Source organism: Pollachius pollachius (assembly GCF_949987615.1).
Source record: "Pollachius pollachius genome assembly, chromosome: 6".
Lineage (NCBI taxonomy): Eukaryota > Metazoa > Chordata > Actinopteri > Gadiformes > Gadidae > Pollachius > Pollachius pollachius.
Genome location: NC_136939.1, coordinates 20,847,913 through 20,872,920, shown reverse-complemented (window position 1 = coordinate 20,872,920; position 25,008 = coordinate 20,847,913). Strand labels below are relative to the sequence as shown.

General features: G+C 44.3%; 3 protein-coding genes across 4 annotated transcripts; 2 read left to right on the top strand and 1 right to left on the bottom strand.

Annotated features, from left to right (window-relative positions):
* Positions 1-957: 957 nt before the first annotated feature.
* Positions 958-5,767, top strand: ddx52 (DEAD (Asp-Glu-Ala-Asp) box polypeptide 52). Of its 2 annotated transcripts, none has more exons than XM_079738795.1 (15): positions 958-1,058; positions 1,278-1,494; positions 1,750-1,883; positions 2,167-2,352; positions 2,604-2,747; positions 2,897-3,008; positions 3,177-3,249; positions 3,498-3,701; positions 3,873-3,963; positions 4,220-4,342; positions 4,438-4,588; positions 4,687-4,762; positions 4,907-4,978; positions 5,177-5,437; positions 5,633-5,767. In XM_079738795.1, the coding sequence occupies exons 1-15, from the start codon at positions 972-974 to the stop codon at positions 5,682-5,684; spliced, it is 1,983 nt and encodes a 660-aa protein (XP_079594921.1). In that variant the 5' UTR covers positions 958-971; the 3' UTR covers positions 5,685-5,767. The 2 variants fall into 2 exon arrangements, with proteins under 2 accessions (XP_079594921.1, XP_079594920.1); XM_079738794.1 differs by having other exon boundaries at positions 1,747-1,883.
* A 700-nt stretch (positions 5,768-6,467) lies between these two features.
* Positions 6,468-8,487, top strand: rpl23a (ribosomal protein L23a). The gene is made up of 5 exons (XM_079737654.1): positions 6,468-6,524; positions 7,299-7,479; positions 7,814-7,990; positions 8,210-8,279; positions 8,427-8,487. Exons 1-5 carry the CDS (start codon positions 6,500-6,502, stop codon positions 8,439-8,441), a joined length of 468 nt encoding a protein of 155 aa, XP_079593780.1. The 5' UTR covers positions 6,468-6,499; the 3' UTR covers positions 8,442-8,487.
* A 2,526-nt stretch (positions 8,488-11,013) lies between these two features.
* Positions 11,014-19,884, bottom strand: birc2 (baculoviral IAP repeat containing 2). Its single transcript, XM_079737442.1, has 13 exons — positions 19,764-19,884; positions 18,712-19,525; positions 17,925-18,208; positions 17,295-17,615; positions 16,832-17,153; positions 16,569-16,668; positions 16,340-16,418; positions 16,201-16,249; positions 15,735-15,977; positions 15,434-15,532; positions 13,431-13,586; positions 12,897-12,938; positions 11,014-12,262 (listed from the first exon to the last, which is right to left on the bottom strand). Exons 2-13 carry the CDS (start codon positions 18,803-18,805, stop codon positions 12,069-12,071), a joined length of 1,983 nt encoding a protein of 660 aa, XP_079593568.1. The 5' UTR covers positions 18,806-19,525; positions 19,764-19,884; the 3' UTR covers positions 11,014-12,068.
* Between the last annotated feature and the right edge of the window lie 5,124 nt (positions 19,885-25,008).

The window sequence follows — 25,008 nt, the reverse complement described above, 5'->3', positions numbered from 1 at the left end:
GTAGGATAGGACTTACGTGTAAGCAAGCCAGAGGACTGGCAGCCTCCCTAGCTATCAAGTTAGGGAGGTCCTTTGCCACATTAACACAATAAGATAATTTAGGAAAAAAAAAAGTTACTTTCCCTAGTAACTAGTTACTTTGAAAGTAACGAGTACGTTTACATTTACATTTAGGGCATTTAGCAGACGCTTTTATCCAAAGCGACTTACAATAAGTGCATTGGTTACAATAAGTACATTTGTCATAAGAAGTGAAACAATATATCGCTGTCGGTACAGTAAAGACGTTCATAGAACCAAGTGCAAGTATTACAATCGCTAGGCTAACCCATTCCCCGTGTAAAGCAGCGATAGCAGCTACTGTAGATGCTACACAATTAAGTACCTTGAAGTGCAATGTACAAGTGCCAGGACGTACAACATTCAATGGTGGCTGTGCATTGGTTTCTATGCAGAGTCGAGGTGAACTCTGAACAGGTGAGTTTTGAGTCTTTTGCGGAAGCTGGTGAGCGACTCTGCGGTCCTGACATCGGTAGGGAGCTCGTTCCACCACTGAGGTCCCAAAACAGAGTAACTTAAAGTAACTGAGTTACTTTTGAAAGAAGTAACTAGTAACTGTAACTAAGTTACTAATTTAAAGTAACTTGCCCAACACTGATCTTCAGTCTTTAAACAGAAGACGGTATGTTCTTGTCTTCTGAAGACGTCTTATGTAGTATTTATTTGATTATATTTTTATTATTTCAATCATTAAATCATTTCCGCAAATAAAAATGTCTGATTTATTTCTCCGTCAAACATGTTAAACCTTTTAATGCAATCAATGACAAAAAAAATAAAAATGCAAATTGCTGTAGATGATTGGATTGTACATAAAGTGTCCGCAAGAGGGCAACGTTTACATCAAGAGTTGATGCATGATGATCCGGATGTTGACTAGTAATGCCTGAAGAAAACACCACGCTGTCGGAATGGACGCCGTGGACTTGTTCAGAAAGCTTGGCGCTGGAGCAAAATTTGATTTAAAGAGATTTGGAAAAGATGCCCAACGTTTTAAGGTATGTGCCGGTTGTTTTCGAATTCGGTGAATGCCAAATAGTCCATGACAATAAGAGTTAGTCGTGTAGTTGGTTTATATGTGAGACATTAGGAGAGCCTGCTCTCATATTTAACGTTGTATCACAACGTCTTAGGTGGAACAGTTCTCTAATATTATTGTGTGATGGTATCTAAATTAAAACGCAACTCACAAATCTAAAGAAACATGTCCCCTACAGACAGTGCGCTCCCAGGGAGAAGACTCGGCTGCTGATCAGATCTCGGCAATCGACTTTTTTGGGAAAGGCTCAAGCAGCAAGACTGATCCCCAGGTCGCTGCTCACTGTGATGAGGTTGAGGAGGAGAGTGAAGTTGGAGATAAAAGGAAAAGAAAGCCAGAAGACCTGACTGTAAAGTCGAAGAAAAAGAGGAGGAATATCAAGGTTGACGCGCAGGGTAAACATGAACACTTTTTGGTGGATGGCTAAGCAGGCTGTCTTTTTTGCAATTGCAGTAGGCTAGGCATGAGTATAATATTGGCCTAGAATAACACGTTTAATCTTGGAGCAGGAAGAATGTTGATGCAATCAACTATTTCATAATCTATAGTGAAAGCGTTAATGGGGACTGTATAGTTTTGGCTTGAAAAGCTTTAGAGCTGGCTGAACACTTTGTTTTTCCTTCTGAATAATCATGTCTTTCGTGAAGTAGTTGGTGGACCACAAGAAAGTAGTGGCTCTAATGGAATCAGCTGGACAACGTCTTCTGAAGGAAAACCACAACAGCAGGAGGATGGAACGAAGAGGGCCTCCTTGAAGAGACTTAAAGACCTCCATAATGAAAAGGTATTTCTATAATATATGTGTGTGTGTGTGTGTGTATATATATATATATATATATATGTGTGTGTGTGTGTGTGTGTGTGTGTGTGTGTGTGTGTGTGTGTGTATATTAGGTGGTCAATTTCCAAAGAGACATTTCAATTCTGTGAAATCCTGCTATCTAATCCCCTCTACATATATTGATCTAATTATAACCAGTTTAAGTTGTTGCTCTGCAGACCAGCTGAAACCATACTCCACTAAAGCGTTTGGTTCTTCTCCTTTTCTCTTTGAATAATTTATTCAGGTCAACCGCATTCGTAATCAGAACCGCATATACGTGCACGGCACGGATGTCCCTGAACCGGTGTGCACGTTTGAGGAACTGCAGACCGAGTACCGCCTGAACCCACGAATTCTTCAGAATCTCCAAGAAGCCGGCCTGAGCTCTCCGACGCCCATCCAGATGCAGGCGGTTCCCCTGATGATGCATGTAAGTAGCGCTCCAGGGAGTTCAACAACACAGCCGACTTCAGAATGCTACTGGACACTTTAGAGAACACTGGGGTGGGGTTGGTCCTATATATTGTGTCCTCGAGCTAGACAAACTGCTAATTGCCTTGTACGACTGACGGCATGGCCGGGTGTGTAAACTACCTATTATTTAGGTTGAGTGGAGCCAACAACTAGAAGGGTCAGATAGTCTGATGTGTGGGGACTGAATCTGTTTCCTATTGTTTCCAGAACCGGGAGATCCTGGCTTGCGCTCCAACGGGATCAGGAAAGACGCTTGCCTTCTGTTTACCTCTGCTGGCTCACCTGAAGCAACCAGCCAATCAGGGCTTCAGGGCCATTATCATCTCTCCCACCCGGGAGCTGGCTAGCCAGGTACACGCATCAACCACCCACACCGTCACTTTCACAAAGTACCAGTATCCCATAACGCCCCAGGGCTGTGAGAAAGGGATACTGTAGTTCTTGGTATCAGTTTGTATTTTGACATATTTTTAACCAACCTCTTTTTCTGCCATCATTAGACCCACAGAGAGCTGGTTCGCCTGTCAGATGGTCTTGGGTTCAGAGTTCACATCATCGACAAGGCCTCCCTAGCAGCCAAGAAATACGGACCTCAGTCGAGTAAAAAATACGGTAAGATCAGTGAAATGCATTCTGAACTGACAATACGGTGCCTAGTGAAACATGTAATAGGTTCTTGTAGTTGAAATGTGAGGCCTACTTGGGCATTGATCTGAAACACAAGTTTAAGAGAAAAGAGATCTTCTCAGCTTATTGCCTGTCCTCCGTTTGTGTTTCCAGATATCCTGGTGAGCACTCCGAATCGACTGATCTACCTTCTCCAAGAGGATCCTCCCGGGCTCGACCTGACCAGGTACAACCTTGGATTCAATCTGGTTTCATAACAAAGCTAGGCTACCTAGCTCATTGCTTAGCGATAGTTTGCCAACTGGGAGCAACTGACTTTTCCAGTGGTTCGGCCTACGATGACTTACACATTAAAGTGGTTTTAGGTAGATGGTAAAGTTTAGCTGTAGGGTGCTGAATGGTAATGTTAAGATATACGGTTGGTCCGGGTTTGGTGGTGTTATGGTCAGGCTAAGATCCTACTGCGTGTTCCAGGGTGGAGTGGCTGGTGGTGGATGAGTCGGACAAGCTGTTTGAGGGTGGCAAGAGGGGCTTCCGGGATCAGCTTGCCACCCTGTTCCTCGCCTGCTCCTGTCCTCGCGTGCGCAGGGCCTTCTTCAGCGCCACGTGCACGTCGGAGGTGGAGCAGTGGTGCCGCCTGAACCTCGACAACCTCGTCTCTGTCAACGTGGGCCAAAGGTAAAAGCTCCCCTGTTGCTCTCCGGGTAACGTCCTGTACTGTGGTGGTCCAGGCGTCCTGTGGGGATCCAGGAGGAGTAATGGGCATCATGTGGCGGTCCAGGCGTACTTGACGTGTGTGCCGTTGCATTTCCCCATGGTGACTGTGGCGTCCGGTCCGTGTGTCCCCAGGAACACGGCGGTGGAGTCGGTGGAGCAGGAGCTGCTGTTTGTGGGAACTGAGAACGGGAAGCTGCTGGCAGTGAGGGACCTTATCAAAAAGGTAGCGTCCCTATGGTTGAATACAGTATTTCATTTATTACATTATTTATCTTTATTTTTTGTACCTGTACCTTTCTTTCCCTATGAGAGTTTTGTACTATGTTAAAGCATAATAATTAAAAAGGCGGGGCCCTATTGTTGTTAAGGCGGCCTTAACCGTACAGTGCTGAGTGAAACACTGGTTGAATAATGCATCTCTTCTTTAGAACTGACGGTCTGAACGTGGGAGTCATGTTGGTCTCTTTGTATTTCCTCAGGGTTTCATGCCCCCCATGCTAGTGTTTGTACAGTCAATCGATCGAGCGCGAGAACTCTTCCAGGAGTTGGTCTATGAGGGCATCAATGTGGATGTCATCCATGCTGATCGCACACAGCAACAGGTAGAGAGACACACCCGCGCACATTTTTGACAGGGGCACAACACTGTGGGACGTCAGAACCTGACTTGGGTGCGATGTTTTGGTTTCTCTGCCAGAGGGACAATGTGATGAAGAGTTTCCGCTCAGGCGACATATGGGTGCTGATCTGCACTGCTATCCTGGCCAGAGGTATCGACTTCAAAGGAGTCAATCTGGTTCTGAACTACGACTTCCCAACCAGCGCCGTGGAGTACATCCACCGCATCGGTCAGTTCTCTCTGCAAACTGTCTCTTATCAACTGTTTCCGGGACTGAGAGGATGTGTGTTTTAAAATGTGTGGATTTTATTTAACATCCGTTGTCAGGACGCACGGGTAGAGCCGGGCACACAGGGAAAGCGGTCACCTTTTTCACAGAGAATGACAAGCCACTGCTGCGCAGGTATGCATGTACACGTCGCACAAAACTACAAATATTTTAAACTGTGTAGAAACCGGTTCAGGGTTTTTCACTGATCGGTGTCTTCCAAACGGAACTTTGATTGAAGGAGTTTGATCAACAACACGTCTGTCCCATCTTCCTCAGCATTGCCAACGTGATCAAGCAGGCAGGCTGTCCCGTACCCGACTACATGATGGGCCTGAAGAAGATCAAAGGGTACACATCCAACTCCTTGAACTTCCAACACGCCGTGGTGAAACGACACCATGTTTAAGTACTGCTGTGTACGCAGTTGTTTGAATCTGTGTCATTTCAGCAGGTCTTTGTGCAGTTGTTGATTCACCACGTGTTCTGATAATTCATTTCTTTATAAGGATGATTCTCATGGTGAGCCTTTTTCTTCTTTCCATCCAGTAAACTGAAGAGGTGGCTCAAACAGAAACCCCCCCACAGAGCCACGATCTCCACCACGCCACGCTCAATGATGCACAGAAACGACAAAGGACCAAAAAAGCAGCAGAAGAAGAAATCCCAGCAGGCCGCTGGGAAGCCAGAGTCGGGGCCTCAGAGCGTCTCTAACACGATGGGGGGCAAAGGTGGAGAGAAACAGGGAAAGAGGAAAATGCAGAAAACAAACCAGCAGATATCTCAGAAAAAGGGGTCAAAGCCGAAGATGTAAGTTAATCTGTGTGGGTTGTGGTCCAATTTGCATTATTCTGTGCTGTATAAACCTATCAGCATTAAGTCCTACAATAGATTCAATCACTAGGCTGTTGTTGAAGGACAGAAAATGTTGAAATGTCATACATGATTGTGGTACAGGAACATATTCGGAGCAGTATATTAATAGTTATGTTATCGTTGTTTCAGCTCCCCAAAGAAGAGAGGCAAGAAAACTAAAGGAGATGGAGGGAAGCCTTGATATCTGATTTGATGACAGAACGATGGACGTTTTATTTTGCAGTCATGCTACTGTTGTACTCTATGGACCCTTTTGGATTTTGATTTGTAATAAATAATTCTTATGTCATGTCTGGTTTCCTCATGCTTACTGGTTAGGCATACGTTGAAAACTAACTGAATAGTACTTAGTTGAGCACTGTGCTGTCACTTGAGCAGCACAGTGACAAATGTACATCTTTTAAATGGAGAAAAAACATTTATAGTAGGTAAATGACTTATTCATGCTTATGATTGTTTGGATGTCAGTTTTCAAACTAATTAGAACATGTTTCATATATTGAAATAAAAGGGTTTTAACCTTTTGCTTTAAATAATACAAGTCAATTTGCTCATATTAGCTTTCTTCTGCAATAACACTAGGGTATTTATAATTAAGTAATATAAATAATATAGATATATGTCCTTCAACGTGGTTGATGCAATGACTATTTAAAAAAAGGGTATGAATTGGTCAGGGTTTACAAACTACAAGCAGTGAGTCAAGGGTCAGAGTAATTTACTATTGAATAGTACATATTTCTTACATACGCAAATGTTTCCCTATCCAAATGTAATATTTGTGAAGATGAATAGAATAAGCGTTGACAACACAACTGTGAAGTTCGTTAAATATATGATTAGAGACCACTGAAGGAAGGTATTTCGGCCATTCCACGGTTCCTCCCCTTTTTTTTCTGTGTATGGACCTCGTTATCCAAAGATCGCGATACCGACACTAAAATCTCGCCCTTGCGTTATAGGGCCGGAAACCCCCTCGTGTCTTCCTTTCTCAACATGGCACCGAAGGTGAAGAAGGAAGGTACGTACATCTTTGATAATAATGTTCTAAATAGGCGAAATAGCGCAAATTTAATTCATGGTACGTTCATCAATATTACGAGAACAAGTTGTACTTCACTTCCTACCTGACAACATGTTTATAACACGTTGTTTTTCAAGTATAAAGATTGCACAAATCACCACGCAAGTTTGCTAGCCTCTTGCCTAGCAGCAATGTGCTAGCCTTCTGCTAAAAGCTAATGTGGGCTAACCGGGTGTTTCTGAAATAATTCAACCGATCCACCATCCATGGCCCTTCTTATATATAATTTCTATAGACCAACCCTTATTTGATACATTCTCCTACATTAGGAATTTAGGTACGGCATTCGTGTGTTTGAATGTGTATATACCACGTCTTGTAGCAATCTACTGTCATGCAATGCATCACTACACGTGAAAGTGGATTGAACGTTCCATCTTAAATGAACGACACTTAAGTTAACACTTAACTTACTTTCGTTTAAATTATGTTTCTTTACAAATGGGACATTCTGTGCAAATGATGTATGATTGTAAACTCTGATTCGCTATGACGAACTCAAAGGAACCACTGATGCCAGAACCTATTTCTAGAAACTAATGCCTACGTAAAACATTGTCAAGCTACAGAAACCGGTTTTAATTAAATAACGATGGACTTGATATAGGGTATTTTAACAATGTTTCAGTGACTAGCAGGGGTGTTAAAACTTCGTACCTTCAAATATCATACATCTCTACCAAACTAAATACAACATGTACTTTCATCTAGCTGTCCCTGCCAAGACTGAGGCCAAGTCGAAGGCACTCAAGGCCAAGAAGGCCGTGCTTAAAGGAGTCCACAGTCAGAAGAAAAAGAAGATCAGGACTTCTCCCACCTTCCGTCGCCCCAAGACCCTGCGTCTCCGCAGATCGCCCAAGTATCCTCGCAAGAGTGCTCCTCGTAGGAACAAGTGAGTGTATTAAGTGTTTGTTGATTAATCATGATGGTATTCCCACAGTCATTTATCTGGTGCAAATGATGATTACAGCGATCAAAGTATGAAAAATATGATTCCAAAATTTCACGTCTGATGCACCTAGTACCGTGCCAATAAGCAGAGCCTTGAACTTTGGTTTTGTTGGTGTGGTCTATAATGTAAAGTAGAACCATCCCTTTTCTAGTTTGCTCATGTGGGTCCAACACCTTAATTCTCCTGTTGGGATGGATGCGGTTTCAAGTTTTCCTTCTAGGCTGGCTGAAGTAGTGATTGCATTTTAAACTGATGCCTGCTACCCTGTCTCTAGGTTGGACCACTATGCCATTATCAAGTTCCCGCTTACCACCGAGTCGGCCATGAAGAAGATTGAGGACAACAACACACTGGTGTTCATCGTGGACGTTAAGGCCAACAAGCACCAGATCAAACACGCTGTCAAGAAGCTGTATGATATCGATGTGGCCAAGGTCAACACGCTGATCAGGTAGGTCCTAAAGCTGCTTTCAGTTGACCTTCAGTATTCTCTTGAACTTTCCTACCTGCATGGTGACATGGTGTCTCTGATTGGCAGATTATAAGAGTTGTCATTAGATTTGATCGGAGAAGAAGAATCCAACTATATAAAGTTGCTGTGGCAACTCAGTGCTTCAAAATGACCGTAGCCAAGGCATTCTCATATAACATCACTGTTTTCACATTACAGGCCCGATGGTGAGAAGAAGGCATACGTCAGACTTGCACCAGATTATGATGCGTTGGACGTTGCAAACAAAGTAAGTGGACCGGTGTTCGTGTAATCAGATGATTTACAAGTGCTGTTACATACATTTTGCCTACTCTCTGTGATGTGAAAAGTGCCACTGATGCAAAAAACGGCCTGCTATATATTGCTTGATCTAATCCTTTTTTTTCCATTTCAGATCGGCATCATCTAAACTGGGAATGGAGATATGTGGATAAAAATAAATATTTGTAAAAATATTACTTGTTTTGTCCGTGATTAAATTGCAACTCATAATGGGGTCCATTGAATTGTATTTGAAATGTGACTTACATTTGGAAAATTTGTACCAAACGTGAAGTAACTTGCACGTCGATGGATTACAATTGTAAAGGGGCAACAAATCGGCATATGTCTATTTACAAGGGTGCTTAAAGGTTGTTGGTTAAGTGTTTTCCCTCCTGGCTACAATGCCAATTTCATGTGGCCTGGCAGGGAAAAGTGTTGCACTCGCATAAAGGTGTTGGTGTAACTGATTTGAACTAGGGCTTTTCAGAACTTGGAAGTTCAAAAGACCACCCGTGGTTTTCAGACCACAGCTCTACCATCCTGATTTACTGTCTTGTCTATCTGGGTTACTGCCGGTCTGGAAAGTACGCAATAAGATTTTGGTGATTCCCAAGTCTGGTAGTATTAGAAAAAAGTGAAGAAATTGTAAAGACAAGCTTTTATTTTAGCTTCCTGAAATTGATAATAACTTCAGCTTTATTGCTCTCAAATCGATATGGTCTGAAGTATACCCTTTATTTCAATATCACTCTTGCATTACGTTCAAATGTAAGATTTTATGAAGCATTAGTCTAGTTATACTACAAATGTAAGTTTTGGTGTGCTTTTAATATGGGAATATTTTAAGCTCGCCTACATGAATGATTTTATAGTTCGGTGTCATGCCACACAAGTGGCCCATCCCACATAGGATACAGGATACTGATATAACTACACAAAGAGTGTAGTACATACACAATCAAAAAACAAAACATTTCATTCAGCACCGAATAAACACGCAAGTAAGCAACCAAAAAAGTTAAATATTGGAACAGCCAAGCTAACAAACAGTGGGGCAAAAGTATTTAGTCAGCCACCAATTGTGCAAGTTCTCCCACTTAAGATGAGAGGCCTGTAATTTTCATCATAGGTATACCTCAGCTATGAGAGACAAAATGAAAAAAAAAATATCTAGAAAATCACTGATTTTTAAAGAATTTATTTGCAAATTATGGTGGAAAATAACTATTTGGTCAATAACAAAAGGTCATCTCAATACTTTGTTACATGCCCTTTGTTGGCAATGACAGAGGTCAAACGTTTTCTGTAAGTCTTTACAAGGTTTTCACACACTGCTGCTGGTATTTTGGCCCATTCCTCCATGCAGATCTCCTCTAGAGCAGTGATGTTTTTGGGCCTTCGCTGGGCAACACGGACTTTCAACTCCCTCCAAAGATTTTCTATGGGGTTGAGATCTGGAGACTGGCTAGGACATTCCAGGATCTTGAAATGCTTCTTACGAAGCCACTCCTTCGTTGCCCGGGCGGTGTATTTGGGGTCATTGTCATGCTGAAAGACCCAGCCGCGTTTCATCTTCAGTGCCCTTGCTGATGGAAGGAGGTTTTCACTCAAAATCTCACGATACATGGCCCCATTCATTTTTTCCGTCACACGGATCAGACGTCCTGGTCCCTTGGCAGAAAAACAACCCCAAAGCATGATATTTCCACCCCCATGCTTCACTGTGGGTATGGTGTTCTTTGGATGCAACTCAGCATTCTTTCTCCTCCAAACACGACGAGTTGAGTTTTTACCAAAAAGTTCTACTTCGGTTTCATCTGACCATATGACATTCTCCCAATCCTGTTCTGGATCATCCAAATGCTCTCTAGCAAACTTCAAACGGGCCCGGACATGCACTGGCTTTAGCAGGGGGACACGTCTGGCACTGCAGGATTTGAGTCCCTGGCGGCGTAGTGTGTTAGTGATGGTAGCCTTTGTTACTTTGGTCCCAGCTCTCTGGAGGTCATTCACTAGGTCCCCCCGTGTGGTTCTGGGATTTTTGTTCACCGTTCTTGTGATCATTTTGACCCCACAGGGTGAGATCTTGCGTGGAGCCCCAGATCGAGGGAGATTATCAGTGGTCTTGTATGTATTCCATTTCCTAATAATTGCTCCCACAGTTGATTTCTTCACACCAAGCTGCTTACCTATTGCAGATTCAGACTTCCCAGCCTGGTGCAGGTCTACAATTGTGTTTCTGGTGTCCTTTGACAGCTCTTTGGTCTTGGCCATAGTGGAGTTTGGAGTGTGACTGTTTAAGGTTGTGGACAGGTGTCTTTTATACTGATAAGGAGTTCAAACAGGGGCCATTAATACAGGAAACGAGTGGAGGACAGAGGAGCCTCTTAAAGGAGAAGTTACAGGTCTGTGACAGCCAGAAATCTTGCTGGTTTGTAGGTGACCAAATACTTATTTTCCACCATAATTTGCAAATAAATTCTTAAAAAATCAGACAATGTGATATTCTGGATTTCTTTTTTTCATTTTGTCTCTCATAGCTGAGGTTTACCTATGATGAAAATTACAGGCTTCTCTCGTCTTTTTAAGTGGGAGAACTTGCACAATTGGTGGCTGACTAAATACTTTTTTGCCCCACTGTATCTGCATCACACATGAACTTATTTTACATCGACTTTCTTTAATAAACTTAATCGCAAATCATGATAAAACGGCAATACAAAATAAAATTTATTTCAATTTCAGAGCTCACAAAAATGATAGCCTATTCTCACTGGTGCCCACTCACCGGCCTGTTTCAATGTGTAGAGGGAGAATTCCTGACCTAATTTGAGCACAGGGACCTCTTTCTCTTAGACAAGTTATACAAAATATAGTTTTCTATACCAAACACATGTTTTAATTTGACAAAATGTACGCAGCTTAGGCATACACCTCACTTCAGAAAACCAGGTCTCTCTTTGAAGGATAGCAGTTCCTACAAATAAGGTCATTGGTTTGGTCTTCACATCTTGTTAAAAATACGCGTACTTGAACCACTATTTATATAGGTAGGTGTACTTGCATCAATGGTGAAATCAAAGGTCCAGTATTTAGCATCTAGCGATGAGGTTGCATGTTGCAGCCAAATTAATGAATGAACCCTCCTTTTATTGTGCCAGTAGTGCCTCCCAAATTTATATCTTCCACTATCTCGAGTAGCCATGTGTAAAGTGAAAAGGTGCCTAGATTAATGAATTTTCTTTAGTTGGTTAATACATTTAAAATAGGTTCTATTTGACATTTGTTTTACATAAGGGATTTTATAAATCATGGGCTGAAAGGGAAAGTTTGCTTACACATACACTGCAATTACGTTTAGTAAACTATATTTGAGTAATTTTACGTGTTAATATTTCTTCACGCTTTTTATGTACGTGAAGCAAGGTATTGTTTTATCTTAATTATGCTGTACACTGCACTGGGTTAAACAGTTTGAAATCTACAGGTTTTTATTAGGCACAACATCACGCTTTAGTATTGAACCCTCAGCATCGTAGGTGTGTAACTCAGTATAACTAGATCTACTCAAATTACTCATCACCAGGCTACTCTAATAGTAATAGCCTGGTAAGCGTGCCCCCAGCCTTTGCAATATTTTGAACCCCCCTCCCATAATACACTGACCCATAGCTTTACAAGATGCAACTCATGCTTATCATAAAAATCAGCAAGACTAAACAAATGGATCCCAGGAGCCTCAGTCTCTGCCCTGGTTCCCACTGCCGCTCCTTCAAGAGAGGAACGTTCTGACGGTCCCCTTCACCAGGCCTCTGCAGATGGGACACTTCCTCAACGAGGGAGCGCACTCCTTGCACACCACCAGGTGTCCACAGGGGATGAACACGATGTTCACCTCTTTATCCATGCACACTTTGCACGTTCGCTCCTCCTGAAGCCGCCGTAGCTGCTCCTCCATGGGTAGCTCTGCAGAGAGGAGGGTCATTAGTCGAGGACCCAAACACTCAACCATGGAGAACACAGTCACAAACACCTACAGTACACAGCCCACACATGGGGCTGCACAATACACGTCCGCAAGTCATTGAATCCCACCACCGCCAACATGTCGTACAATACATTACCCACGTATACAGCTGAAATACGTTGAATCCCACCACCTTTTAAGACCAATATAATGAACCGCTGAAGACTCTTCAGCATTGGACAGCAAACCTTTTCAATTTAGTGGTGGCTCAATCGCATTTACCAAGCTGACTCTTATGACTAGACAGCATTATCTACTGCAAGGTTGCATCTTCTGCAACACCAGTTATTATCTACATTGTTTTTCCTATGAATTTGGGATAAAGTATATATTTGCTGATCGCGAGCCAGAAGGAGCAGATAATACAGGACCAGGCATAGCATTGACAATTAAAACAATCATTGCTTACAACAAAAATCAGGTCATGATGAACGTCGGGTACAAGAGCAGTTATTCATTGCCAATAACGTGAGAACATGAATGTATTGCATTAGTATAATATATATAAGCGAAGTCAAGCGTCTCCACTGCCTGGCTGCAGTACAGTGCAGCAGGTTATGTGTGTGTATGTACCTGAGAGATCCTGACTTGGTGACACAGCTTCATTTGCCAGGGCTGAAAGTGCAGTGGAGAGAACACATTAGGCCTAAGGATGCTAAGAGACCGTATTGAAAGGCGACGGACAATAGTTGAGCAGGTGTACTTTTGCCTTAGCAGAGCCAGGATTTTACCAGGAGGGAAAAACACAAGTTTTCAAATAATTATGTGAAAGAAACGTGAACCGAATCACTTGCATGACTTTTGTCAATGCAGATAGTGGAAAAAAATAAATGGCACATAATCTGTGACAATGCTGGGATCGAACAGAATGTGCCGACTGTGTTAACAGAATTTAAATGTCCATGGTATGTAAAGCAGGAATGGATGAATCTTATGCAAATGTGGACTCTGACTAAATGTCGACTGGGGATGTCAGTCATGTGATGTAGACTGCAGTGTCCCCCCCCCCGCTAGCAGGGTGAACTCGTGTACTGGTTGTAATGTCCCGACGTTCTGCGGTGGCCTGCACAAACACGATGGGATGACAGAGCGTGTCGGTGGCTGTACCCATGAGGTCTCTGAGCAGCAGCACGTCGTTCTTCTGGATCCAGTTGCGGAAGAGCTCCGAGGCGGCGTTCCCCTTGCTGAGGACCAGCTCCAGGAGCCGTGCCGTCTGCTGCGGGCCGCCGGGCAGGGCCTTGACGCCCCCGTATTCCTCCGCCGCTGTGGGGTGGGAAGGAGCAAGGGGACGGCGTAAGCAAAGACCGTCGTGGAGGGCTACATTACCTCCTCACCGAGCCCTGTTGGTTCTTAATGCTAGCCAAGAGGGAACTGAGTGCAAGAGGGAACTGAGTGCAGTCTTCTGCTAGCTGAACGCCCATGCATACCGACTTGGAACATAGCCGCATCAGATGGGGACCACGGTACTGTGGTCTGAACACACTGTAGGGAATTAGATTCCCAGCACAGGCCAAAGGTTCAAGGTTTGATCAACAAGGTCTGCAACAAAAGCCATCAGCCAATGCTGCTTCTAAATATCAGGTATCCCCTTGTGAATTGTGGCCCAATATCACAACAATGTCGAGTTGTCTCCACCCGCCCCTTTTTCCTCAGACATCAAACTCACAAGGGTGGCATAATATTTTGAAACACGCACATTTTCTATTTTGACAATGTGGCAACGATTCCTGCACTATAAGTTGATCAGCTATTGTATTTGTTTGCAAAATATTAGCCAGCTTATTTAGCATCTGTCTGGAAATCCTTCTGGGCTTTAAGCTGTCTCCATCTGTCAAATGAAACTCCAGATTTAACCGTCCTCACAGCTCTGGTCATGATACTTATTCAAAGGTGGATGGGGCTTTTGAGGTGGGGTAGAAATGTATTATCTAATACATCTCAGTGGATCCAGTTTGTTTGCTTGTTTCCATGGCTGCAGAACGCTGTGTTTGTATGCCAATATATGTCCTTTCTGGCCACCTGAGTGTACTCAGAACACACATGCCACACAGCAACATAAAAACATGCGAACCAGAAAAGAAAATTCAAAGAACAAGTTGGCCGTAGCATTGTCGGAGACGACAGTACTTCCACTTGGCATGTTAATCTCTATTGACACATCATGGTCATTTTTTGATTGAGTATAGTACATTTGTCTTATATCCTACCAATAATAGATATGTGAAGTGTCAGTACTGAGGCTGTCATATTCAGTAGCCCAAAGAAGGTAGAGATGGCTGTTGTGTTTGCCAAATCCAACAATTCTCCTCATATAATGCACATACTTATCCTTGATCAAGGTTCCCACTACTTAAGGATCTGTCTCCAGTATATAAGTGCAGGGGTGCAAACTGGTGATTGCCCACAAAGGTAAAGGTTTTTTGGCAAAAAATAAAGAAAATGAGCAATGTACAGCGCCAAGGCTCCTTCTTATGATTCATGCCACCTTTTTCTGTAGGGCGGCAGTAGCTCAGGAGGTAGAACTGGTATGCTGGTAACCGCAAGTAGGCTAGTTCGATCCCCGAACTAGCGGAGTGTCGAGCTGAGCAAGGCACCTAACCCTAACTGCTCCCGACGAGCTGGCTGTCGCCTTGCGTAGCTGAACCCCGCCGCTGACGGGGGTGAATGTATGGATGAATGGGTGAATGTTGGGCAATATTGTATAGAGCTTTGGGTGGCCACTGGTCACAAAAAAAAGCATTTTCTAAACAAACTGTTTAAGTGTGAGTAAAAGCCAGTCAGTGATCTACTATACCTACTATACGATCTACTATATGAAGCAGGGCTAACAATGTGCCGGAAACTCTGAGCAAGGCACCTAACCCTAACTGCTCCCGACGAGCTGGCTGTCGCCTTGCGTAGCTGAACCCCGCCGCTGACGGGGGTGAATGTATGGATGAATGGGTGAATGTTGGGCAATATTGTATAGAGCTTTGGGTGGCCACTGGTCACAAAAAAAAGCATTTTCTAAACAAACTGTTTAAGTGTGAGTAAAAGCCAGTCAGTGATCTACTATACCTACTATACGATCTACTATATGAAGCAGGGCTAACAATGTGCCGGAAACTCACTGATCACGTTCTGCTCCCTCAGGTGCTCCAGCACAGACTCAACGCTTTTCAGCCGCTGGACCAGCGCTGTCTGGTGCCTCTTGAGGAACGTGAACCCATCTGGAACAGACGCGGTTAGAGAGCCCAACGAAGGGCCGTGATTCACCGACTGTCGCCTTGCATGAGCACTCACAAATGTGAAAAGAACCATAACCAGGGACCGGGTGCAAAACATAGGAGCAGTTTAGGGGCATACAGCTGCAGGGGTTTTGGCACAGTACATATGACAATACATAGTGAGAGGGAGAACAGCAGACTGTACCAGAGGCCATGGCCTCAGCCAGCATCTCGCGCTCCTCTTCCCTCTTCTGGTCCTCTGCGCTCAGCAGGTCCGAGACCAGCTCCTGGACAGTCTTGTAGTTCTCCCCGCTGGTCAGGATCTTGCTCTGCACTGTCTGTTTGACCAGGCTACGCTCAAAGCCCATCTCCAGGGCCGACTTGATGACCGGGGTGTTCATCATGACCGTGTCCTCCGAGCGCTCCTCCCCCGGCCCCACGTGCACCACTAGGAAGAGATTTACAGGATTTATAAAAGATAAACTGAAGATAGAGGATGGATTTATGAACGAGGATTTCTGTTGACATTTCTCACAGAGGCTGCCTCCTCTACAATAACACTGAGACGTTTGTCTTTTGAAACCGTGCCTGAATACCAAACTGCTGAACGACGTTATAAGAATAGCACACAAATATACAAGGTCATGTCCTAAACTTGATCCGTTCCTTACCTGGTGAGTCCACAAACTCTCTGGAGCTGTTGTCGCCGCTGGTCAAAAGCTGTGGAGGAACAAGAAAAAACTAAATGGATCAGTCTTGAGATGTCTCCTGCGCTACAGTCCCAAATGGTAACCTGCTGATTTTACCAACCTGCTCAAAGAGCCGTGGGAACCGGGTCTGGATCTGATGCACAAACTCCTGGCCCTTCTCCTGCAGCAGATACTCACATCTGCATTCAGGAAGAGACACCAATCAGCATTGGATGGAGCGATGACAGGTGCTAAGCTCCTCTGTATCAGAGGATAGTTCACGGCGCAAATCTGGTGCATTACAAAAATTAGAAAGGCTAATACACCGAATGGCAATGGTTACCAGTTACCTTGGAAACCACTTGGCGTGTTCTACCCAGGGGTCATCTCCAGACTCCCAGCATCGAAGCCCGCCATCACAGCAGAAACATTTCACGTCATCATTACGACCTTTGGAACCAACACACCATGTTCCATGTAAAGATTGGAAGAGCATATGCATTTTATATACGGTATTTATTGATTTTTTGTCAACGGAAGCCCTTATTTTTGGGCAGAACCTTCAGTTCACCATTAGGAGCGCGGTTTAAGGCTAGTGGGCGTGGCTTCTTACCCACATAGTAGAAGCCGGCCTTGGCCAGCTGATCGGGCCGCACCGGGATACGCGAGGGCCAGTTGACGAAGGTGAGAAGCCGTTCCTCGTTCTGTTGCATGCCGGGGTTCGACACGTTACTGAGGCCCGGGGCCACCACCACCGCTGCTGCCGCTGCGGCCCCAGAGAGCTGCCAGGGCCCCGCCGTGGCAGCCCCGGGGCCAGGGGCCGCAGCGGTAGCCAGGGACACGTTGTCGGCCCGGTCCCCTCTGACAAAGCGGCAGTTGGGGTAGTGTCTCTGGTGCTCCGACACGGCGCGGTCCCCCGGCTCCCAGTTACTCAGCTGCAAGACACACGTGATGTTACCCCTGGTGCGGTCATCACTCAGGCCTGAGTTTGGAGGTCATCATTGTGAAAGTGGTACTACATATAAATAAGACCGATAGGATATGATGCTGCAAAGTCACACTGGCCAAACACACACCTGTCCCCCGCAGCTGAAGCAGGCCACCCGGTCGCCCTGACCCAGGGAGTAGAAGCCGGCCTTGGCCAGCTCTCCGGGGGTGATGATGGACAGCGCCCAGGCCTGGAAGGTGTCCAGGCGCTCCTGCTCTCGCCGCATGCTGGGGTTGTGGCACACGGGCGGCCTCTGGTGGGACATGTCCTCCACACCGCGGGACGCCAGCGGGCTGGACGGGGGCGGAGCGGTGAAGCCGATGTTCATGTAGGTGGCGGGCTCCTCTGCCTGGCTGCTGGGAGCCGGGAGGGCCGGTGCTGGGACGACCGCAGGGCCAGGGGCCGACAGCTGGGCCAGATAGCAAAAAAGCACACCGGTTTAGAATGAAAGGCCTCTGGAAGAAACCCAAACCACCGCACACATTTAAACAAAACTAAAAACCTGTGGTCTCAACCTCATCTTTCAGTACATTTCAACATGGCTCTCCAGCTCATAAGACCTCTAGCCTGCCATAAGACCAACAGCATCCCACGGCGGAGGCATGGCTACAGACCCAGTCATCGCGTCAGTCTCGACCTCATCTCACAGTAGGCTTTGTGTAAGCCCTGGGTTCAGGCCAACCCCTTTCTACCACACAACTGAGGCAGTATCAGTTACCGGGGGCAGGACGGGGGCGCTGCGCAGGGGGGAGAAGGCCGAGTGGGAGGAGGACAGCAGGTTGGCCGTGGAGGGCAGGCTCTGGATGAAGGGGCAGGAGGGGGAGAGCTGCCGGTGCTTCTCTGAAGGACAGTCCCCGGCTTGCCAGCCCTCGGCCGTCACGTTGCACCTGAAGCACTGCACCCTGTTGCCCACGCCCGTGTAGTACCAGCCCGCCCGCGCCAGGCTGCGCTCCGTCACGCCCGAGGCGGGGAAACGGGCGAACGTGGAGATGCGGAAGAGCTCTGGGGACATAGAGAGGATGTGTATAGCCCTTAATCACAGGTAGTCTCAAAGGCCTTAATAGGGTTGGTGTTGTTTTGAGGAGAAACGCAGAGTGGGGGATCCCTCCTTCAGAGTGGGGGATCCCACTGATCAGGGGTGCAATGGGTGCCATAATTGACATACATAAAAACATACATGTATACAGGCAAAACATGTTCACATTACTCCCAGTCACCACATGACATTCAAGCAACTTAAATAAAATAAAAATTGGGGTAGGGGTTTTCAAAAAATAAAATATAGAATTACTATTTGAAAAAGACTCAAGACTCACTTATTATAAACATAATAAATTGGGTGTATATAGTGCCAAACATTTAAAGTAATTGACATGAGGGAACCATGAACCAATATCTCATATTGAGGTAAACTAGGAGAGAGACACAACAAAGGTGTCATGGCATGGCTAAGTGGATGTAGGGAGAAAGGGAGAAGGGAGAGAGGAGAGGAGAGGAGCTGGTACCTGAGGAGTTGTCATACTGCAGATCAGGCGGAGGACCGCTGCGACACAGGGCCATCAGAAACTGGTTCTTTTTCAGTTCCAAAAGAGTTTCCATGTTTTCAGTTTCGTATTTACATGTAGTATTACAGAGGGCGGCTGAGTGGGAGAGGTGGGAGAATAACGCTACGGGTATAACGCCCAGTCACATACTCTTACGGTTCTGCTCCAAATGAAAGCGAAACTATTAGACAGCCTAGCTCCCATGTATCGACACGAAACTTAAGAAAGCAGTCCTTCATCCGATTTATAATACCGTACAGTGTACACGAAAGATATAAAGAAAGCTACATTTGAATATGGTCATTTAAATGTGAGCAGTCTACGTTTCATTTCTTTCATTTAGAGGGGCAATAAGCACATTTACCCCTCAGAAATGTTGAATCGATATAGCAATTAAAATAATTTATTGACGTGGTACCGCGAAGTTCCACTGTCAACCGATTTAATCATGCATCACGTGAATAAACGTGTCCCCATCAACAAACCGTGCTGATAGTGAAATCATACTTTTAGACCCCAATATGGTATCTATCCACTGTGCCTTCACCATGGCATGGCATCAGATCCCCTCTTCTCAATCCCCCCCTGATGTGGACCCCTTCTGTCCGGGGTCTAGTCTCCCATGACGGTGACAGCCGAGGATGACAGATAGTTTCCCGATGAGGACCAGATAGTTCCCCGATGAGGAACAAAAAAGGAATTTCCAGCTCCACTACGTCAGCCTCACGTCCGGCCAACAGGAAAGTCCCTGCTGCTTTATTCTGCTGTCTTCCGTCTAAACACGGGACCATATGACATACAATTTCGTTAGTTCAATGAATACTACTACACCCCTTTTGGACTACCGTTATAGAGACATCTAAAGCATGTTATATCATGCGCATGCTATATATTAAAGACACGATACATCCTAGATAAAATGTGCATTAGCGACACCGCCCACGCAGTCTTTACGCAATTGTAATATAATTTATAAACATGATCTTAAAATAAATATAAAAACAAATGTTTACCTGAAAGAAAAGAATGGAGATATATGACCTGCAATTTAATGAAATGTAGTATGGTAAATCTGGTGATATACAGTCCATGGTCGCAGTCACACAGGCTCGTTGTTGTTACCTTGACTCCACCCACTTCATGTGTCGCGTTCAAGACAACTCCGAGATACGTAATGGTGTCCTATTAACTCAAGTATTTGTTTGACGTTTCGACACATAATTTTATGTGTAATTATGCAATATGTGTTTGTATCGTCTATATTTCGCTTCGATTCGACCCCCTTTCTTCTTAATACGTTTCCAAAATAAGCATGAATTGTTGCTGCATATATTTTTTTGTAATCAGCGATGAACCAAAATATGCCAACATTCCATCGGGCATCCATGTTCCCCCAACGTAGGTCAGTCATGTAACAAGAAAGCATCATGTATGTTATTGTATGTTTTAATTGGTTTCTGGTCCAACATTAAACATAACATAGATGGCTAATCGGTATCCCCTAGGTGGCGCCAAATGGAATTCCCCCGGCATCCTACATCAGGACTAGCCTGGGCACACCCATGCTGCTTTTCAAGCGGTTTCATTTCGCGCTGCTAGGCATAGACATCCTTTACGTTGGCTGTGGCTGTGTCTCAATTCAGGGGACGCATCCTTCAAAGCCTGCATTCGAAGGCCGATTGCGTCACTGCGACGCGTCAAGGCTGTCCCATTTCGAAGGCTGCTTCAAATGCGGCCGACAAATGCAGCCTTCTTTTCCCGTATTTGAAGACAATACTTTCTTAACAGTATAATTGTAACCATGATATAAATAGAGTCATTCAAGTAACAATATTTAAATACTAACATTGTTGGGTAACACAGAAATTGTTTTTTATCTGAATCCAGTGAAACAGATTGGTGGTTTTAGCTGATGTAAAAACTTTCAGGTGTTTATATATGTTGTTTAAGTATTTGGCAGACGCTTTATTCCAAAGCGACATACATAAAAAATACATATAAAACAATCACTGTAAACATTATAATAATTTAAGGAAAGAATGTTGTTAATAAAAGTAAATACAAAATATCAATACAAAGTGTCAAGACAGAATAAACTCTGCTGCTGCAGCAACAGTCAGAGATACAGTCTATAAGGTAAGATATATAGATATCTAATGTATTCATACATTGTTTATGTAGGATTAGTGGTGGGTAGAGTACTGAAAATCTATACTCAAGTAAAAGTACAATTACTTACTTCGAAATCTACATGAGTAAAAGTAAATATTCCAATCTGAAAACCTACTTGAGTAGAGAGTAAAAAAGTACTTTATAAAGTTACTCAAATTACAAGTAACTTTACTTTTTTGTATTGGAGTGCTTGGTGGATCAGTGAAAAAGACATAACGTGTGTGAGTGAGTGAGTGAGTGAGAGAGAAAGAGTTGCACTCTTAAAACATTTCTTCACAAGTTGCTTCATTGTGTGTATTGTTCATTAAACATACATAAAACAATACGTACAACAACAAAAAATGTAATTTAATTTCAAACACATTTACAGTAAAAACGTAAATTAATTTCGGCTCTGTGTATATGACAAAAAGCAAGAGTTTTGTAGGAACACAACCAATGAAACACTAACCAGGCTGGCTTGGTTAGCTGATTAGCTAATTAGATTTGTCTTCACGCGATTGCGATCCAGCCTACGCATAGCATGCACACACACTCACAGCCAGACACAACAACGACGAACAAGTTCTAGAGTGGTCTGCAGAATACAGAGCCTGTGTAACATAGTATCTTTAGAATTATATAAACTCTACGTGGACCGTAACCCCGCACCCCCTGCCGAAACTACCTTCCTGCGCGTCTGCATCCACGGCGCTTCTAGTCCTCAGTCCCAACGTAACTGTCGACTCGTCTCTTCGGCTATGGGATCGCAACAATGTGGCAACCTAGGGAGGGCGCGTCGCTAACGTGTACGCTTGTATTACAGTCAACGAAGATAATGTGTTTATCAAAATACTCATTTTAATGAAGGCACAATGGAAAATGTAATTGAGTAGAGTAGAATTCTAAATCAAAGATTTACTCGAGTAAGAGTAAAATTACAGACTTAAAAAAGGAACGTGAAAAGTACTCGTTACCCGAATAAAATTATTCACTTTTTTACTCATTTGCCTTACTTGTAACGCGTTACTACCCACCACTGTGTAGGATATATATGTATATATAGCCTAATCATATATTGTTTCTTCAACTTAAAAATAGCTGACCGTTATGTTCCAAGGTTTGATCTCGGACGTCTGGTCACTTATAGCATATAATAATATTCTATTACTGTTAAACCAACTATGAATAATAAAACATGCCAAACCATGTTTCCTTTATCATAGCTACACGTATGACAAAAAAAAACGTGTGAAAATCAGTGGTATACAGTGAGGTATATGATTAATTAAATGCAGTGGCGATTTTAGCCTGAAATTTCTGGTGGTGCAAATTTATATGACGTCATATTACGTCACACAAATAGAGGTAGCAGATTATTATAACAGTAGGCCTACGTATATAGACCAGTCAGGTATACTATGGGCTGCATTTTGAGTGCCAGCAGGGAGCAGACATCCTATTTCAAATACATTTCACATGCTTTAGCGCTCAGTACGACACAAAGATGTTGCCTATAATAATAATAATAATATTGCATTATATTTTAAACGCACTATTCGTTCCAAAGAATCTCAGAGCGCCAACATGGTACGCACTATAATATAGCATCAGTGGCGATTTTAGCCTGAAATTTCTGGTGGGGCAAATTCATATGACGTCATATTACGTCACAAAAATAGAGGTAGCTGATTATTATAACAGTAGGCCTACGTATATAGACCAGTCAGGTATACTATGGGCTGCATTTTGAGTGCCAGCAGGGAGCAGACATCCCATTTCAAATACATTTCACATGCTTTAGCGCTCAGTACGACACAAAGATGTTGCCTATAATAATAATAATAATATTGCATTATATTTTAAACGCACTATTCGTTCCAAAGAATGTCAGAGCGCCAACATGGTACGCACTATAATATAGCATTAAAGTAAAACAATTAGACAGACACATAGCTTCAATAACTTCCATAATTTATTAAACAAAAAAGACGATCTCCTTCAGCTCAAAAAAAAAAGGTTTTGACTCACCAATGCCGATCACTTAAAAAGGAAGTTGGCTCGACGGTTCTTTGCTTGAGCAAACCTCTCGAATACTTTGTCGTTAAAATCCAGCAGTCCATTAATGAAGGTGTTTTCAATAGAAAGCATGGAGAGGGCGTTCAGTCTCTTCTGTCCCATCGTGTTCCTAGTGAAAGTCTTTATCCTTTTCAGCGTTGAAAAGTTCCTCTCAGACTCCACAGACGTCATGGGGGTTGTGATGATGATGCTGAGTAGAGTGCAGGTTTCAGACAAGGCCTCTTGCAGGTTGTTGTCGTCGTGAATGGCCTTGATCAGCAACAGTGCAGATTTCCCTGTGTGCAGCTCAGTGTGTCCGTAAAAAAGAGTCAGCTCAGTTTGCAGCTTCCCCTCGTTCATCAGAGCTGTGGGCCAGAGCTTGATAGCACAGGCGAGTTGGGCCTCCGGGAATGACTTAACAAACTTTGGGAACAGTGTGCAGTCCACCAGTTGTGCGGCAATAAGATGGTCACTCTGTGAGAACCGGTCCTCCACTTGCGCAATCATCGTATCACAGGCCTCCTTCATCACGGCAGGCGTATTTGTTTTCCTGCGCTTTGATGTGCCCGGCTCCTCACTGGCTTGGTTACCAATCTCATCTGCTTTCTCTCTGATTTCTTTCACGTGCACTTTGAAATTCTCCACTGCACGATTCACCCCAGATGCGTCAATCTCTCTTTTCTGTAGTATGCCATACAAAACATCCACTTCTGGCATAACTCTGGCAAAGAACTCCAGCAGCTGGAGAAACGTACGGTCCCGCAGGTGAATGGAGAGGCCGAATGCCTCGCTGATGGACACCTTGTCCCATCCTGGTTTAGTGCGAATGTTATCCAGACACTCCAGTATATCTTCGCGAGTTTCCCATACCACATTCACGGTCCTGCTTTTAAAATTCCATCGGGTGCCGGGTGGCCGCGGGATCCGCCTGTCCGATGTCTCTGCCAGAGCAGCCGTTCTTTTCGGTGAGGTGGAGAAGAACGTGGCAAATCCAGACAGATCAGCAAAGAACACCTTCAGCTCACTGATCCTGGATGCACATACTTGCTGCAGAGTTAGGTTCAGCTGGTGTGCGTAGCAATGAACAAATATTGCGTTTTTGTAGCTTTCCTTAATAAGTACTTGCACGCCGCCTACACTGCCACGCATAACCGCTGCCCCGTCATAGGTTTGGGCTATGAGCTTGTCAGTCAGTCCCAGTGGGTCGAGGACATGTTTCATAGCAGTAGAAAGGCCAATGGCAGTTTTGTCCTTCACTTCAATGAACTCAAGAAACCGCTCTGTGACGCTGCTGTCCACCATGTATCTCAGGACTATGACCATTTGCGATTTGCATGAGGCATCAGTGGTCTCATCCGCCTGGACAGCTACAAACTGGGTGTCCCGCAATTGCTTGGCCACCTCACACCTGTAGACCTCAAACATGCAATCCAGGAGTTCGTTCTGAATGGTGCTTGATGTCCACTTGAACGTAGCCTCCGAATCGCAGTGACGTCTCAGCCTGGTGTCGCCCTCGCACATCGTTTCAAAAATGCACCTAAAAATGCCTGGGTTTACAGAGTCGGCTGACTCATCGTGACAACGCAGACCCAGTTCACACCTCCCACACAGCTTTAGGCACGATATCAGTCTCCCCAGTACATATCGGTTTTCCTCCGCCTGCTTGTTGTGCTCTAAAATCCTCCGCTGATAAGCACTGTCCAGCTGTGCCATGATGTTGACCCGTCCCAATAGTCCCAATTTCATGGCGCAATTGATATGAGCTTTGCTACTTTCATGCTTTACCGTTCTTTCCGCCAGATGCTTCAGGTCTTTAAAGCCATCAGTGGTCCAAACTGAGTCTGCGTTAGTGGTATTTCCAAAAAGAAGGCATGGAAAGCAAAACAGTGCTCTTTTTGTTGTGCTCGCAGTTAGCCATGTCTTTGTTTCAAACCACTCCATCTTGAAATTTCGGTTCGTTTTCTCACCAGGCTGGTTCAGAATGAAGTCGTCTGGTCTGTGTGGTCCCAAACGTTTTATTTCTAATTTTTCTTCCTGCGGCAATGTGCT

Excerpts from the sequence above, each read along its gene's own strand:
- ddx52 (XM_079738794.1), top strand. The coding sequence starts at position 972 with ATGGACGCCGTGGACTTGTTCAGAAAGCTTGGCGCTGGAGCAAAATTT. Across the intron at positions 3,964-4,219 it reads TGAGGGACCTTATCAAAAAG|GGTTTCATGCCCCCCATGCT; the intron begins GTAGCGTCCCTA and ends GTATTTCCTCAG. Across the intron at positions 4,589-4,686 it reads GGAGTACATCCACCGCATCG|GACGCACGGGTAGAGCCGGG; the intron begins GTCAGTTCTCTC and ends ATCCGTTGTCAG.
- rpl23a (XM_079737654.1), top strand. The coding sequence starts at position 6,500 with ATGGCACCGAAGGTGAAGAAGGAAG. Across the intron at positions 7,480-7,813 it reads AGTGCTCCTCGTAGGAACAA|GTTGGACCACTATGCCATTA; the intron begins GTGAGTGTATTA and ends CCCTGTCTCTAG. Across the intron at positions 7,991-8,209 it reads AAGGTCAACACGCTGATCAG|GCCCGATGGTGAGAAGAAGG; the intron begins GTAGGTCCTAAA and ends TTCACATTACAG.
- birc2 (XM_079737442.1), bottom strand. The coding sequence starts at position 18,805 with ATGGAAACTCTTTTGGAACTGAAAAAGAACCAGTTTCTGATGGCCCTG. Across the intron at positions 16,669-16,831 it reads GGCCGGCTTCTACTATGTGG|GTCGTAATGATGACGTGAAA; the intron begins GTAAGAAGCCAC and ends TTGGTTCCAAAG. Across the intron at positions 16,419-16,568 it reads CACGCCAAGTGGTTTCCAAG|ATGTGAGTATCTGCTGCAGG; the intron begins GTAACTGGTAAC and ends TCCTGAATGCAG.